Genomic DNA, 17,626 nt, shown 5'->3' on the forward strand with positions numbered 1-17,626 from the left:
CTCTCAAAGTTTTGGTCTGGATGAGGATCTGGGAATTAATACACTGCAGGAAAGGCAGCAAAAATAGCCAATGTTTTCTCTTTGTGCAGTGCTGTGAATCATTTCACAGCCTAGATGATGTGTGTATATATATATTTTTATATACACACACACATATATATATATCTGAATTTTCCATTTTTCCTGATTCGTCAGCCACACGTATGGAAGCTCTTTCCAGAAAAAGACTGAAATTCAGCACACATGAGGTAAAAGTGTCTCAGAGCATCAGAGCACACACGCAGCTCCTGTGCTGTTCAGAGTGAGGGAGGCTGTGTAGCGCTTTCTGTACAAACTCCTGCTATGTTTGGTTTCTCTGCATCAGCAGCTTGTGATTATTTTTTCCTTGGTGTTGGTATTTATTTTATATTCCCTACGGGTACATCTGGACAAGATGTGGGTGCTGATAGTACAATAACAATCCACTTCCAGGACGCTGGTAGATGGATTTTTTCATTCCTGTGCCTGAGCAGCTGTGACATGAAGCAAAAAGGCACACAGCACCGAGCTTGTTTCTATCATGGAATTGTACAGATCTTCTTGATTTCAGACTCAGCAGTTTGCTGATGCTGCAGAACAAACCAAGGATGGTATTTTATAGCCAGTTTAAGCATCAGGGTGTAAAACTTCACAGCTCTGTCCATATGGAGACACCCATTTTCTCCCCAGGTGTGTCTTGAGCCTGTCAGGGGGTGCTCACTTGGGCTTGGCTCTAAGCTAAGAGCTCTCCATTAGTTGTGATTTAAGTCAGTTTTGGACCATTTCTTCCTTTTACTTATGATCCTCTCACCATCTGTCTCTTCTTTTCTTCTTTCCCATCCCTCCCTGTCGCTGTCCTTGTCTCCCTCAGAGCTCTCCGTCAGCCTCCTTGCAGTGATAGTCATTGTGTGTGGCCTGGCCCTGGTGGCAGTGTTTGTGTTTCTCTTTTGGAAGCTGTGCTGGGTTCCCTGGAGGAACAAGGCCCTTTCCTCCCAGCTGGCCGTGCTGCGCAGCGAGGCAGGCCACAAGGACAGCATGGCAGACAAGCTCAAGGACACGGGGGCCATCAGCTTCCTGGAGGCGGCCGTCAAGATCAGCCACACCTCCCCGGACATCCCTGCAGAGGTCCAGATGTCCATGAAGGATCACATCATGAGGCGCACGCGGATCCAGAGGCAAACCACGGAGCCAGCCTCTTCTACCAGGTGAGGGATGGGGTGGGATGGGATCCATGGGGTGGGATGGGATGGGATCCATGTGGATACTGACAGCCTGGTCAGAGAGAGAAACAGATAAACTTTCCCAGGAATTGTTCTAGGGAGTTTTGAGAAAGCTGAGAGAAAGAATTAAAACAATCTTGCAGCTGGTGTTTTGAGCAGTTGTTTTCTCATAAGGCATTTACAAAGGGTGTTTCCCGAATTAGCCAGTCATGTGAGGTGTGTTGATTAAATGACCAAACAGGTCCACCTGTGTTGGAACAGTGTATAAAGAGGAGTGGGTTTATAATAAAATTATTATCAGCCTCCTGAAGAGACCTGGAGTGTGTCACTCATTCATCCATTCCTGGCTCAGTGGTGATGATGGGATGGTGTTGGATTAAGCCCTTTTCTGACCCAGAGATGGGGTAACTGAGAGGTGTTTTAAAAACTTTTGTTCTATTTTCAGTCTCCTGTGAAGGGTGAGACAATACAGATGTTAAAACTTTTTAAAATTCTCTACAAATCCATTTCCCCCAGATGGCATGGCATGGCATAGGCTGCTCAGCCTGGAGGAACCTGAGGCTGGAGTTCCTCAGGAGTTGCAGCTCCTGAGGGGCAGCTCTGATCTCTGCTCTCTGCGACAGTGACAGCACCCAGGGAATGGCTGGAGATGGGTCAGAGGAGGTTTAGGTTGGGGGTAAGGGAAAGGTTCTTCCCCCAGAGGGTGCTGGGCACTGCCCAGGCTCCCCAGGGAATGGGCACGGCCCCGAGGCTGCCAGAGCTCCAGTAGAGTTTGGACAGTGCCCTCAGGGATGCACAGGGGCATTGTTGGGGTGTCTGTGCAGGGATCAGAGTTGGACTGGATGATCCCTGTGAGTCCCCTCCAGCTCAGGATATTCCATTATTCTGCTGGGTGGGGCTGAGGTGCTCAGCAGGGACACTGCTCTGTGAGCAGCTGGAGAGATGGGAGGATTGTTGGATGGAGCCAGAGGTTCAGACAGCATCAGTGGGACTAAAGAGAGCACCTACACAGCAGATTACTGTCCAAAGCTTGGCCATTAACCAATGAATGTATTAAGACTGTGGCTCTTTTAAAAAATCAGGGATTTGAGCCCTGTTACTGCAACTTGACCTCATTGTGTCAAGTCACCCGCAAGCTTTGGCCACTTTAATTTTGTTCCAACATGAGAGGCAGGCTGAAGTATCAATGATGTACCCTGTCAGACAGAATTAGACCTTTTGACTCTCTCTCTCTCTTGTGGCTCCTGGCAGAAACAATTAGATCAGCACAATTGATGGATCGCTCGCTGCACAAGCCCTGAACCAGCTGTGCTTGGTGCTTGTGCTCAGATGGGGACAGAGACATCAACATCATCCTCAGGAAGTCAGGGAAAGGCTGTGTGAACCTTGAGACTCTCTCAGCTTGGACACTGAGGAGAGATTTAGATTGGATGTTAGAAAGGGGTTCTTTACTCAGTGTGGGGTGAGGCCCTGGCACAGAGTGCCCAGAGAAGCTGTGGCTGCCCCATCCCTGGAAATGTCCCAAGGCCAGATTGGAGCAACCTGGGATAGTGGGAGGTGCCCCTGCCCATGGCAGGGGGTGGAATGAGGTGAACTTTGAGACTCCTTTCCAACACAAACCATTCTGTGAAATGCAGCATCTCTCCTTGACACAGAAGGAGGTGAAACAGGGACAGGAAAGAGGGATCACAGGGTCCTGGCTGCGCCCCAGCACTTCTGTTTGCCTTGCTGGCCATGCCTGGGATGTGCGCAGGAGTGTGACAGGGAAATCAGGCACTGCTCAGAAAATTGGCTGCACTTTTGCAGGATTAGTGAGGCACTGATGGCAGCCCCCTGTTTGAAGGAGCTGAGTTAGATCAGCACGGTGCCGCCTGCATTTGTGAGCCACACTCTTTTATTTATCCACACTGCTTTTTGGGCAGCTGATTCCCTCTCTGCATGCACACTCTCCTTCTGCTTTTATTACACCTTTCCAACAGAGGAGAAAAAAACCCTCAGCCAGTCTGAATTAGGACAAACAAAGTGGGACTTAGCTGTACGTGGGCAGGTTTCAAACACACTTTCTCCTTGGCAGGTTCCTCTGATTCACAGCCCAGCCTAACCCTCTCCAAAATACCTCTGAGGAGCCTGCCAAGGTCTCCAAGCACCACGTATCACTGAAGGCTAATGCTCTGGCTGTAGAGTTTTTAGTTTGGTTAAATAACTCTATAAACTGCTCTTGTAAACACCAGATAATCTGAAATAATGCCCTCAGTCCACAGAAAGCTTTTATGCTTTGTTCAGATAAAGCTTTGCTTACATACAGCTTGTGCTGGAGGAGAGCTCAAGGCAAGAGACTCTTCCTGACGAGGCTGTGCCTCCCTCCCTGTCAACAATTATCTATCAGTGTCTGATGAGTCTGTTGGAAAAGTCTGGAAGCAGCAATACCCAGCAAAGCCAGACTGGACAGGGCTTGAAGCAAACTGGTCTAGGGGAAGGTGTCCCTGGCTGTGGCAGGGGATGCAATGAGATGAGCTTTAAAACATTCTGAACCCAAATCATTCTGTGGTTCTACAAAGAAAGCCTCACTTTCTGAACTGGTTGTGGTTCTCTCACCAAAAGTAAAAAGCCAAAAAAGGGCTTTTTTTTTCTTTTTTTTTGTCTGGGAGAGCTTAGTGCCAGTATCTTGGAAGTGTAAGGACTGAGGTGGGGAAAGTCTCCACATGTCTGTGGTTTGGGTAAGGACTTGTTGGGATCCATCTGTTCAGCTATGGGCTGTGACTCGGGCCACAGCTGAGAAAACACAGCTTCTGGCAAATGCTCTGGAATTTAAGAAATTTGCTGGATTGGTTCCTTGCAGGTTTTTTGAGGTGTTCCCCTCTGTTCACCTCCGTAACACACCTGGTTTCAGTGCAGAGCTCAGGAGCACCTACAGAACTCATTCTGTGCTGTTTTTTGAGTCCAGGGGCGAAAACAGGACATGAAAGCCATGTCCTTGGAAACCCACCCAGCTGTTGGTGTCTCCCTCCTGCAGGCACATCTCCTTCAAGAGGCACCTGCCCCGGCAGATGCACGTGTCCAGCATGGACTACGGGCTGGAGCCGCCGGCCGTGGCCGAGCAGCCCACCAGCATCGGCCGCATCAAGCCCGAGCTCTACAAACAAAAGACCGTGGACAATGATGACCCCAAGAAAGAGGCAGAGAAAACCTGTGGGAAAATCAACTTCACTCTCAAGTACGACTACGAGAACGAGACGCTGACTGTCCGAATTCTCAGGGCTTTTGACTTGCCAGCCAAAGACTTCTGCGGCAGCTCGGATCCCTACGTGAAGATCTACCTCCTGCCCGACCGCAAGCGCAAGTTCCAGACGCGGGTGCACAGGAAGACTCTGACCCCCACCTTCGACGAGTCCTTCCACTTCCCCGTGCCCCACGAGGAGCTGGCGAGCAGGAAGCTCCACCTGAGCGTCTTTGACTTTGACAGGTTCTCCAGGCACGACATGATTGGAGAAGTTATCTTGGAGAACCTGTTCGAGGACTCGGACCTCTCCCGGGAGACTTCCATCTGGAGGGACATTCAGTACGCCACCACGGTGAGTAGCTGCTGGGCAGGGTGGGGCTTCTCCACAGGGGTAAATCCTTCATGGATCCCAGCTGATGGGTTCCTCACCTCCTGTTAGCCCAGGGAACAGCAGCCATGGCCTGGCTCTCTGCCATGTGTACATGGGATGCCTTGGAGTGGCTACCTAGGACAGAGGCTAGACAGATTAAAGAGAATAAAGTGGGTATTTATTAAAGACCTTCAATATATCTATTGAATTCAGTATATCTATTGACATCTGTATCTATTTGACTGCCCACCTTGGGCAGTCAAAAGCCTGGCAGAGACTACACCCAAGGTAGACAATGGCCACGAGTTTCTAAGACAGATAAAAGTTTGGTCTGTTTGCATGTCAGGGGTTAATTGTCCAATTATACCATCAGGTAACTAAGTCATATTCCCCTGGTTTGCTTCTGCCCCCCAATTCACTTTTGTTTATAATTTTGGGGCCTGAGGCAGAGGGTGACCTTGGTTCTCAGGCCTGGAAGAATTGTTTTGTCTGACAAAAATGTGAAGAAAGCTTACTAACACTCTATATGGAGCTCAGAGTTCTACACTAATGCAGTACAGGATCTGAAAAATATAAAAGCTGAAAACTTAAGGCACACATGATCTCAGTAAGGAAGAGCTCTGCAGGGCCAATACCAGCCCCTTGGTACTTAAGACACACATGATCTCAGTAAGGAAGAGCTCTGCAGGGCCAATACCAGCCCCTTGGTGCTGAGAGGTGCTGGATGTGCTGCTGGCAGCTCTTCCAGAGCTGGATTTGGGTCTTTTAATAGTTCTATTGAATTCCCTCTGGAAAAGAAACCAAGCTTCAGAGAGGAAAAGTCCCAGCCCTTTCCATGTCACAGGGAGTTGGCAGGAGAAGCCAAGTGCTCACATTGATCACTGAGTGCAGAGCAGGGACATTAACCTCTCCATAATAGCTGTCTGCTCCTCCACTGCCCTCCCAGGAGGATCTGGCTGGTCCTCAGGGCGAATGAATGATTGAACTGCTCTGCAGCTGGACACTAAATCAGCCATTGTCATTGTCATTTCACATTGTTATTCCTGAGACTGAAAGATGAGACATCCCCACCCCTGTGGCTGGAAGCGTGGGCCCTGTCACATCATTCCTGGTGACTGGCAGAATGCCACAACTTGCAAAAATCTGTCCTGCAGCTTCCCTCATAGCTCATCTCATACCTTTGTTCCCTTGCTTTCTGTGCTGAGGAGGGAACTGTCAAACACAAATATTTACTGTGGCCAGCACTGCCACAAGATATTTGCTTTGTAACTCTGGTGCTTTTTTTCTCAGCACCGTGTTCCCCACAAGCTGAACCTCTTGGTGACTTCCACCAGTGCTCATTCTCCTGCTGCAGGGTGTCCAGAACTTTCTGACAGCTCTGTGAAGCCCAGCAGGCGTGCACAGCCCTGTGTCCTGTGTCCTGTGCCCAACAGGGTCCCAGGGCACTCAGGGGACACACAGCACATCGCCCTGGAAGGTGGCTCAGGGGCTGGAGCTGTCCTGGGAGGGCACGGAGAGCTTTGGCCCTGCCAGCCTGAGGACACAGGGGTGGAGGTGGTGCCTGCCAGGCACCCTGGGGCAGCACTGGGAGCGTGCTGGGAGCTGCTGCTGTGCTGCCTTTTGAGCATCTTGCCTGGGAGGGGTGTGGGAAGGAGGCACAGGATCAACCATGAGGAAAGCAACAGTTGGAGTTAGCAGGGTGCTCACAGCTCTTGGCTTCCAACCTGCAAACAGCCACGGCTGTTGTGATTGATGGGTGGTAATGAAAGCAGAAATGCTGGCAGAGAGGCAAGCAGGCACCAGGCACATCCTTCACCCAGAGAGGGGCTGCTGGAAGGGGAGCAAAGTGCACCTGGTGTGCTGATGCCTCCTGCAGGAACCTGCCTGTTGGTTCTGCAAGCAACAATGGATGTTTTCCTGGCTAAATAATCTCATTTAATGGGGGAAAACTCCACAAAAGCAGGTGGAGATACACCAGCAGAAGGGCTGTTAAAGGCAGAGCCTCCAGAGAAGGTGTGAGGGGAGCAGAGCCAACCCCATGCCCAAGGTGTGCAGAGCAGGAGCCCGACAGAGCTGCCACAGACACATCCAGCACCATGTTTGGCCCATCCCCTTGTTCTCTCCGTGCCATTCTTAAGGAATGTGCTGCTCCTGGAACATCTCAGCCAACTGCAGCACACCCAAGGACATTTCTGTTTAATCAAAATTGAGAAGGGTAAATACAGTTTGCATAAAACCCCAAGAAAGCTCTGGGTGCCTAATAAAGCATGAGATCAATGGTGTGGGTAAGAGGGTAGGAACACACTTAAGAACTGATCTGCTCAAGTAGCCAGCACTCAGCTACTTAATTAATGACTGTACAGCTTGTGAATCAGGGAAACATCTTTGGTTTCAAGTCTATTGATTCAGAGCTTCCATTATTTCCTAAAAGGTACTGATATGAATTTTGGAAATGTCCCAATGTCTATAATCTGCAAGAAAATAATGTACCCACAGGACACGCTTTGCTCTCTTGTATTTATGGTTGCAAAGAAAAATCTCTTGACCTGATACAATGAGGTCAAAGAATAAATTATGTTCATTTTATACCCTGAACGGATCCTCTCAGTGCAAGGAGAGGAATAGAAGATGAGATAGTGTCCAGAGGGTGCTCTCACCATCTCACACAGGGCTGCTCTCTTCTGACATCTTGTCCAAGGTCTCCTGCCCTCGTCCCTCCCACACCAACTAAGAACAAAGAATGCATGAAAGAACAGACCCAATCAAAATTTTATGTAATATTCATTAGTATTCTGCACTTCTAAGTGGAATAAAGATTTAATCTTTGCCTTACCTGAGAATGAGCAGGAAATAATTTGGCAAAAACCTCATCCATCAACAAGATCTATTCCCCTAACACTTAGCAAAGCTTTAAGTGCATTTACTTGTCTTTCTGGTTCCATCACTCTACTCCTAACAGCCACAATTTCTCTTCAGCAGATCATTATATCACATTGAAAGGAATCAAACACACTGTTTCCCAAAATAAATGGGTTGTTTGCTCTACAGATGTGGGATCTGTATGTAGAAAATAAGATTTTTTTTAAAATCCATTTTTAGAAGGTATTTGGAAATCTTTCTGCTGACTTCGGGTGATGATGCTTTCTAGTTTAAATCAGACATTTGGTTTGTTTATTTTTCCCTGACTTCCCAGGGGCAAGGCCATGATGGAAAGGGCTTTTAGGAGGTGTAGTCGATGAAGCTGCAGGTACAAGAAGTGCTAAGAGCCATAGATAAAAGTTATTTGATGGGGCACTAAAAGAGTAAATTGTGTTGGCTTCTGTGTAATCCTAAAGAACCAAACATTTCTGAGTGCCATCTGCTGGTTAATTCCCCATTTATGCTCACAAACACACAGCCCCATGCTGTGCCAGCTCCTTGAGGGCATCTCAAAGGGCTTGGTGGTCCAAATGTAGAATTGTCACAAAATAAAAACTCAACAGAACCTTCTTGCTTGCCTTCTGTCTTAAAGTTTTACCCCCCAGTTGGTAGTGCCTAAAAACTCACACTCACCTTCAGAGAAAACCACTGTGTTACTCAAAAACATTTTCATTTTATGCAGAAATGTTGGGCACTGTCAGTCACAAACCTTCATTACTGAATTCATCCCTGCCCACGGCAGGGGGTTGAAACTAGAATATATTCAAGTTCTCTTCCAACCCAAACAGTCTGTGATGTTATGAACTGATGGCACTGGCTGTCACAGAAAGTTTCTGTGACACCAGTAGATTTCTGCAGTGCACAACTGGAGAACACGGCACCACTGCATGTCAGGAGCTCATCTTTCTGTCACCTCACTGTGTTTGTCACACTCCTGGAGGAACCAGGCACCGGAGACGTGTACAGTACATTCAAACAAGACTTGATACTAATTTGATTTCCTCACTGCATTGATTTGGTGTGAGATATCCCATCTCCTCTGTGTGAGCCGTGGAGCAGGACTGCTGTGCATTGGCTGTGCATAGCTGGGAGGTTGAATTAGGAAGCACAGACTCCACTGAGCCAGAGGAAGATTGTCCTTAACTAAGATGTGAAGGTGTAACCTATTTTTCCTGTTCTCTGTATTCATTTTTAGTCAAATCGTGTTGGGGTGCACTCAAATCAAGTAAAATACCCTTTGCTACAAATGGCAGAGCAGAGGAAATGCTGGGGTGGAGGAGGAAGCACCTGGCTGGTTCTGCACGTTTCCAATAAAATCTGTTCTCTGCTTTATTGAAGGAAAGCGTGGACCTGGGCGAGATCATGTTTTCCCTTTGTTATTTGCCAACTGCAGGTCGCCTCACCTTAACAGTCATTAAATGCAGGAATCTCAAAGCTATGGACATCACTGGTTACTCAGGTGGGTGTTTGGTGGCTGAGGAGGACCCCCCTGCAGCCACATCTCCTCCTCTTCCCTCGCTGTACCCTCAGTAGATGGTGGGTGAACCATCCCAGGAATACCTGAGAAAGCTTTGTCTGTGTTTCAAGTGCAAACACAATTGTTAAAGTAAGCAATTTGTCGCTCGTTCCCCATCCCACTGGAGGGTTTGCAGGGTCAGAGCTCTGATCCATCTCTTGGCCTGGACACTTAGATCTCTTGGAACCTTTTATAGCCAGAATCAACTCTTTCACCCCAAGATCAGGAAAGGATCATGACCCACCTGGATAAATCCCACTGGAATGTGCACTCCCCTGTGCAGTGGCCAGTAGTCAAACCTGAGGAGCACAGCCACCCAAAAACTGTTTGCATTTGCAGTTTCAAAGAGCTGACTTGCAAATTTAACATGCATAAATTCTGGTTTTCATCATAAAATCCAATTTCTTTTCCAGACACCAACTTCAGAGTATTTGAATTTCATTGTACAAAAAGCAGTAACAACAGAGACCTTTGCAGAAAATGTTTCTGCTCAGCTGGAGCTTAATGCCATATGAAATGTCTGAGAATTGAGACTTCAGGTGAAGCCAGCTCAGCCTTTCAGCAATAATAATAATAATGCAGTGCTGGTTCTCTAAGTGCTGGTGCCTGAAGTTCAGGTCACCACCCACACCAGTATGAGAAATGGAGGATTTTACTGGTCTGCAAATAAACTTTTTTCTAAAAGTCCATTTGAAGAGCACCTCTGGCTCATGGGAACTCACAGCCCATCCTCTGATAAAGCTGTTTCTATATTGCAAAAGTAACAAAACACATTTTCATCAACAAAAGGTCTTCTCTCTCTTCCTCCCTAGATCCATATGTCAAAGTGTCTTTGCTCTGTGACGGGCGAAGACTGAAAAAGAAGAAAACCACCATAAAGAAAAACACACTTAATCCCACCTACAATGAAGCAATAATCTTTGACATTCCCCCCGAGAACATGGATCAAGTCAGCCTCCTTATCTCTGTCATGGATTATGATCGGTAGGTGGGAGGCTTTGGAGAGCTGGAGGGGAGAGCATCCCATTGGGTGCAGATTTTCCAGCTCAAATGCAATTTTCCACAGTGTTTTCCACAGCCTCGATGGCAGAGCTCAGTGGTATCCACCTGTCTCTGCTGATATATTGCTACAGTGACATTGATATTTATGGTTATGGAAAAATAACGAGTTTGGCAAGGCTGGTCCTTGCTTTATGGCATTTCCTTGAGCAAGTGCCATTTCCCCTTGGTTATTTATTGTCCTGCAACCCATTTTAGAAAGCAAATAATGTCAGCCCGAGCAGCACTGGGTGTATGAATTATGAATTACTGAAGCTGGGGTTATTCTTGCTGTAGAGCACTGCTCACACCTCTGTGTCTGGGCTGACCTGCAGAAATAATTTAAAAGCTGCTGTAATTGCCTGTGGTGATGGCAGGGCTGGGGCACACACCACAGCCCAGGCTCACCAACAGCAGGGTCCAGGCTTTGCCTGGCCAGGTGTGGGCAGCCGGAGGGATGGATGGATGGATGGATGGATGGATGGATGGATGGATGGGGGATAGATGGATGGATGGATGGATGGATGGATGGATGGATGGATGGATGGGGGATAGATGGATGGAGGGATGGATGGATGGATGGATGGATGATAGATGGATGGATGGATGGATGGATGGAGGGATGGATGGATGGATGGATGGGTGGATGGACATCAGCAATAGGTAGGTGCATCCCTGCATCCATTCATTGGGTGGACAGATGGAAGGATGGATGAATGGAGGGAGAGAGGGAGGAAGGAAGGAAGGAAGGAAGGAAGGAAGGAAGGAAGGAAGGAAGGAAGGAAGGAAGGAAGGAAGGAAGGTAGGTGATGGTGCTCCTCCTCTGCCGTTCCTCAGGGTGGGCCACAACGAGATCATCGGGGTTTGCCGCGTGGGGGTCAACGCCGAGGGGCTGGGCAGAGACCACTGGAACGAGATGCTGGCCTACCCCCGCAAGCCCATCGCCCACTGGCACCCGCTGGTGGAGGTGAAGAAATCCTTCAAAGAGGTGTGTGGGGTGTCCTTCCCTCCCAGTGCCTGTGCTGGGCGGGACTGGGCTGGCTCCAGGCTTTCAGAGAGCTCCTGCTCTCGCCTGGGATTTTCTGAGCAGAGCTGAGGGAATTTTCTCACCAGAAATGAACTCTAGAAAACAAGCACTTCTGTATTGCCTCGAAATAGCTCCTTGAGCTTGCAAGCAAGACTGAGAAGAACTGTATTTACAGATGTGACTGTTACATTTTGGGTTTTTTATTTTCTTTTTCTTTTTTTTTTTCCTTTTCCTTTTTAAATTAGAAATTGAGAGCAGTAAGGAAAGAGAATGCTGCTCTGATTGCAGAACAAATTGTCCAGGGATATTGCCTATTTCAAGTTTCAATTTTTCATCCTAAAAGATTTTTCTGTTGACTCATCTCAGCCTTTGAGGGAGAATAAATAGAACAAATGTAATTGCTCTAAGCATCTCCAGAGAAAGAGATTGACTTGATGCAGCCCCAGATGATAAAATAGGGCTGAAATGCCTGGGTACCATTTTGACCATCTCTGGCATTTTCTTCCCCCTTGCACTCCAATTTCTCACGCTTCTGTGGAGCTCTTTGCCTTTGCCTGATTTAGGTCATAATTTCTGGAGGACAGAGATGTGGAAAAGGGCACACACGCCTTTGACACTTCAAGTATGAGAACAAAGCACCAGCATTTGAGGCCAGTGATACGATAATAAAGGCAATAAAGCCTCCCACTGTATCTGGGGCTGAGGAGGTATTTTCCCCTCAAAGCCACAGAATAAGTACTTAACAAAAAGCATCTCATTTTCCCCTTGAAGCTGAGTGCTGAGCTGTGCTGAAAGGCAGACATTGAGCTTGCTGACACTCCACAGTAGTGAATTAGTGTATAAACCCCGTCTTTCTTTGAAATCTGCCATTTTCTCCAAAAGGAAGGGGTGGGGAGGCTCTGGCACAAGGTGCCCAGAGCAGCTATGGCTGCCCCATCCCTGGGCCAGGCTGGATAGGACTTGGAGCAACCTGGGATAGTGGAAGGTGCCCCTGCCTGTGGCAGGGTGTTGGAACTGGATGATCTTTAAGTTCCTTCCCAACCCAAACCACTGCATGATTAAGAAGTCAGTTTGTGCTCAGTGCCCTCTGTCCCAGCCCAGGTTGGTTACACACAAAGGAAAACCTGGCAGTTGGTAATTTAGCTTAAGACACAGTGGAGGTGGATATATCAGACAATGGACACCTGAAAATTCACCCTCCCTTGTTTGAGGTGATCTGTGAGCTCACCTTGAATCAGCACAGGGATCAGCTGTGCAGGGCTGGGGTGAGTCAGAGCAGAATTAAACCCTTGTGCAATTTGTGTGCCGTGCCAGCTCAGCCTTTGGGTGTTGAGCAGCACCAGGACTTCATTCCCCTTCCCCTGCTGGCCCTGGGCAGGCTCTGTGTGTCACCTCCCACTGCCACGGGGAGCTGGGGACCAGCAGCCACAAGGTTCCAGCAGAAATGGAATTGATCTCTCATTTAGTCTCTTGGCATCTGTAGCACCTCACAGTGTGACACAGCTGCCGTGGCTGACCCAGGAGCAGGAGTTCCTTCTCCAGGCTCCAATTTTTATGGCTTTACTGCACTATTTTTCAGATGCAGGTGGGCTTTTGAAAGAAAAACTGTAAAGTTTTTGAAAATCACTAAGAAAAAAGTAAAAAAAAGGCATTATTGTTATGATGAAACACAAAGAAACCAAGGAAGACATGGAAGATGACTCACCTTCTAAAATATACTTTGAAAACCATGGCTGAGCCCCCAAGACTCTGGAAAAAAACTGAGTGAATCATTTCACCCCTCAATGCACAGGTCAGGAGCTCTGCTTAAAAGGAAAGAAAAAGCCCTCTGATCATCTCTTCTGGTATTTCTGCCACAAACTGGTGCAGAGGGCCAGTAAGCAAATGGTTCTTGTGTTTATTTGCCCTTTTAGGTTTTAGCACTGCTGTCTGCAAATCCCCAGTGCAGCCTAAAAGAAAAACCAAACAGAAAAGGCACAGGCTCCTGGAGAGAAATTAATGGGAAATGGTATTTGTTGGTTACAAGACATTGTATCATCTTTTCCATGTTGTTTTTGGGTATCTTTGAAAAGAAATCTGGGGTTTTGGTTCTGTAATCCCAGCTCTGGGTCTCTGTGCAGCTGCTCCATCCTGCTGCTGGCTGTCTGTCCATCTGTCCTGAGCATGCTGGGGGACAACTGCTGGCCCTTCGTGCCTTCCTCACCTTTGTGGGGGTGAACTTGGGCTGTGCTGGCATCCTGAGCCCTCATTTCCATCTTCCTCTTTGTCTTCTTCATCTTCCCCTTCATCTTCTTCCTCTCCCAGCCATTTGTGCCAGGCAGCAGCAAAGGGAGCGTTTGCTTCCCGGCTGATCCTCGTGATGGTCTCTGTGTGCTCTGACCATCAGTAACAGCCTCTGGCTCCATCCAAATCTTCCCTGATTGAGTGCTTGACCTCAAACCAAGGCGAGGGAGCTGGGATTGAATTGTCCCTCTGATGTCTAAATGGAGGGATGGTGACTGGAGCTGCTCCAGGCACTGCCATCTGCCCTTGCTGTGACTGGGGTCCCACCCCCCTCCCCACCCCTCAAGGGGGAGGAAAGTGTGGGAATATAGAATTTCTTTGCTAACCAACACCCTGCCTGGTGTGCCTTGGAAAAGCTTTGGCCAGGAGAATGAGCTCCCACCATATTTTGACTACAGCTCAGAGTCACAATTTCTGGTGCATTTACCAGGAAAATGTCACCAGAGCTGTGCTGCTTCAAGAGGATGGCCCAGCTCTGAGCCCTTACCCTGCCACAGCAGGGATGGATGGATGGATGGATGGATGGATGGATGGATGGATGGATGGATGTGTCTGTGGTGTTGGACCAACAGCCTTCTCTTGTGCTAGGCCACGATTCTTTGTCCACCATGAGGACCTGGGCAGCTCCAGCCTGTCCCAGCAGCCACAGTGCTGGGCTAACATGGCCCAGCCTCTCATTTCTGTGCCAACAGCCACTTGGGCCCTTCCTCCACGAGCTGGTGCCGCTCCCTCTTTTCTTTCACTGCTGGAAAAGGCTCCAGTGAAAAGGGAAACACTTCGGATGCACATCATGCCTTTGGTTGCTCCATATTTATCAACAGTGAATAACAAACCATAATGACTGCACTTCTCTAATGACCATCATCATTACAGAGGGAACATGGAGAACATGTGCAAATGAATCATTAATTACAGGCTTTTAAGCGCTATCCTCCTCACACAGATGTTCAGAAGGCGAGTTTCTGAGCAGGAAGGGAGAATCCCTCTTTGTGGGGTTATTCTGGCAGTCAGTTCTTCCCCTCAGCACAAGCTGTTCCCAGTGTTCAGCCCCGAGACCCCGCTGGCAGCTGATCCCTCCCCGGGTCCTTCAGCCACCCCCACCCGTGTTCCTCCTGCATTCCTCCACCCATCAGCCAGGTTCAGGGGTGTGTGCACAAAGGGAAACAGAAAATTCCAGCTCGTTATTCCAGGATTTAAAGGGAACTTCTGAAAATGGGGATTTTCCCTGGGATCTGTGAAAGACAAACCCTGGAATCGCGGAGTCGCGTCATCAGCGCGATGAAAAACGGGTCTTTGATGCTGCCAAGTGCCTCTGACATTCAACATTTATTTGTTTAAAACATTGCTCCAGATAAAAACTGGTAACTCTCCTGAGAACCAAGTCATGCCCATAATAAAGAATAATCATTTGTCTTTAAAGATAAGCCCTTCCAGATGTCTGGGCCTGTTTGATTTTGATTGAACTGGTCCCAGTTTCTGACTGTTGGCTACACAATGCATGGCTCACCTTTTCTAATTAAATGAAGGAAAAGTATCTCCAGGTTCTTCTTTGGTTATTTAGACCTATCCTTGGAAGAGTTTTGATCACATTTTTGGAGTAGCAATGCTGTCATTGTCATGCAGACAGCACGAGGCAAAGAGCATGGGGAAGGCTCTGCCAAAAGCCCATTTCTGTTCTAATTTCTGCAATCTGTTCACTGGCAATTCTCATGGGGAGGTTGTACCCATATTATCAATTCCTCAGGGATTTTAGACAATTTTTTCGACATGAGAAACATAGAGGGAAGTGTTTCCTTACCTTAAGGCAGCTTTTTGGCAGGACAAGTTTCTCATCGTCTTCTTTCATTAATTTCTGCTCGGCCCTTCTGAAATACAGGCAGTTCCATGCAAACCATGCAGTGAGTTACTTTACACTGACTGGTCTCTCTGGGGAAGGAAATTGGCCAAATTGGCCCAATTTTTGACCACTCCAAACCCATGGAGCATCTGCAAGGGCCTGCTTGCCCTGCTCAGCCTCCCTGTGGGCACCAGGCTGCTCTTGTTCTCTTGCTTTCATTCAAGATGGTTTTTCCAAGGCAAGGGTGAGGTCTGGTTCCCCAAGTGAGTTTTCACCCAGAAAAATGAAATCCATACATGCTTAAACATTAATATCAGGCAGCAAAGAGTTTCTGCTGAGGTGGGAGGGGAGGGAATTGATCCAGGCAGTGGAAATCCTGACTCCCGTTGTCCCTGGGAGATGTTTATCATTTGTCACTGGAATTTAATATAACAAGATGGTGAGATAGGCAAGTGCTCAAAAGCTTCAGGAATAATGGGTTTGAATTATGATAATAGCCCCCAAGGCAGATGACAAATAATTTATGATCCCCTAAGTATGGCAAAAAAAAAAAATGTTTGCTCCATCTACTGAGTCTCTGATCTGATTTTCCCTTTGAGAAATGTCTCTGGTGCTGTGGACAGAGCTGCTGTGGAGTAAAATTACCAGACTGGAAAGACTCAAGTACTTCTGAGCTTAGACAGTATTTTTAAACCAAAAAGACAACAGCAATAAAGCAGGGAAAAGCTGAGAGCACTTTGTCTTCACAGCACACACAGACACTGTTTATTTTCCTTTTTTTTTTTTTGTGAGGAATCCTCACAATTGGGAATTGATTTACAAAGCAATAAAGTAAATTGTTCAGCAATTCCTCCTGAGTGGTTAAACATGGGCATTGCATAAATTGGAACTTGTAGAGCAGAAGAGAGCACAGCAGGGCAGGAGCTGGGCAGGGGTGGGATGGATAGGATGGGAAGGGATGGGATGGGATGGGATGGGATGGGATCCATGGGATGGGATGGGATGGGATGGGATGGGATGGGATGGATGGATGGGATGGATGGATGGATGGATGGATGGATGGGATGGATGGATGGATGGATGGATGGATGGATGGATGGGAATCCTGAGGAAAAGGAGGTGGCCAACACAATGCAGGATTGGGAATAATCCCAGACAATCTCTCCTGTTGGATTAACTTGGTTTCTCCTTGTCCCCAGTGGCACGGCCGGGCAGCGAGCTTCGACAGCCAGGGCTCCTGTCCCTCCCCCAAACCACCCCCCACACCGTGATCCGGAGCAGGGACAGCAAAATGGGACTAAACCAAGTAATTTTTGCACTTGGCCTTCAGTCTCAGTGGTTGCTGAGGGGCGGTGGCAGCAGCGGGACTTTCCGGTCTAGTTGTTCCTGCGTAAGTAAAGGTAGAAACCCGTTTTGTGGTCAAATATGTTTTTGTCTAATATGTCTCCCAAGGTGATGTTATTTTTGTGGTTTTTGCTGCACGGATCTGTTTCCAGAAGGAGAAGGTGGACTGAGACATGTGCTGGGAGTTGGTCTGTAAAATAACGTGTAAAATAGTTTTTAGTGTGTGCAAAGGCTGGAAAGGGGTGAGGAGGTGTCTGCAGAGAGCAGAGGTGGCCAGGACAGGGGACAGGGGACAGTGGCCACTGGAAAGCTGTGGCAGAAGATGGAAGAGACTCTTCCAAGCCAGCAGCAGCTCCATCCTCGTGGTCAGCCCCAGCCCGGCAGAGTGTCCCCGGGTTTCCTGTTCATGTAGAGGTGTCCATGAGCTCTTAGAAGTTTGTGCAGTGTGTACCCCATAATTCCTTTTGTCATATATAAAAAAAATGCTGTTGATTCCTCAGGAGGTGAACCCTGGGTTTTTTCCCCTGTATCTGAAATCTCCCCAGAGCTATTTGCATGAACAGTTTCTTCAGCCCCCTTTGTAGCTGCTGCTCATCCCCCAGGACATCCCCACGTTATCTGGAGTGGAGGGAACGGCGTGGCCACAGGTGGGATTCAGAACAAAAAGGGGAAAATGTTACAAAAATGGGTGACAGCCCTGCATGAGCACGGGGTCTCTATTTCTTATCTCATCCAAGTAATGAAGGGTGACCCAAGGGGCAAAGGAAAATACAGAAACATGACTGATGCTAAAAAAAGCTTCCAAACTTTTTTTCTAAAGACTGTCAGCACTTT

The 17,626-nt window shown here is 47.9% G+C and overlaps 1 protein-coding gene across 1 annotated transcript in view; it reads left to right on the top strand.

Annotated features, from left to right (window-relative positions):
• SYT6 (synaptotagmin 6) overlaps positions 1-16,719 on the top strand; it is a 34,173-nt gene extending 17,454 nt beyond the window's left edge. The window contains exons 2-7 of the mRNA XM_041460512.1: positions 890-1,223; positions 4,252-4,810; positions 9,086-9,206; positions 10,076-10,247; positions 11,139-11,289; positions 16,648-16,719. Of these exons, the coding sequence (XP_041316446.1) occupies positions 890-1,223; positions 4,252-4,810; positions 9,086-9,206; positions 10,076-10,247; positions 11,139-11,289; positions 16,648-16,719 (1,409 nt within the window). The remainder of the gene's footprint in view (positions 1-889; positions 1,224-4,251; positions 4,811-9,085; positions 9,207-10,075; positions 10,248-11,138; positions 11,290-16,647) is intronic.
• Positions 16,720-17,626: the final 907 nt, after the last annotated feature.

Source organism: Pyrgilauda ruficollis, unplaced genomic scaffold, assembly GCF_017590135.1.
Source record: "Pyrgilauda ruficollis isolate IOZ18807 unplaced genomic scaffold, ASM1759013v1 scaffold144, whole genome shotgun sequence".
NCBI lineage: Eukaryota > Metazoa > Chordata > Aves > Passeriformes > Passeridae > Pyrgilauda > Pyrgilauda ruficollis.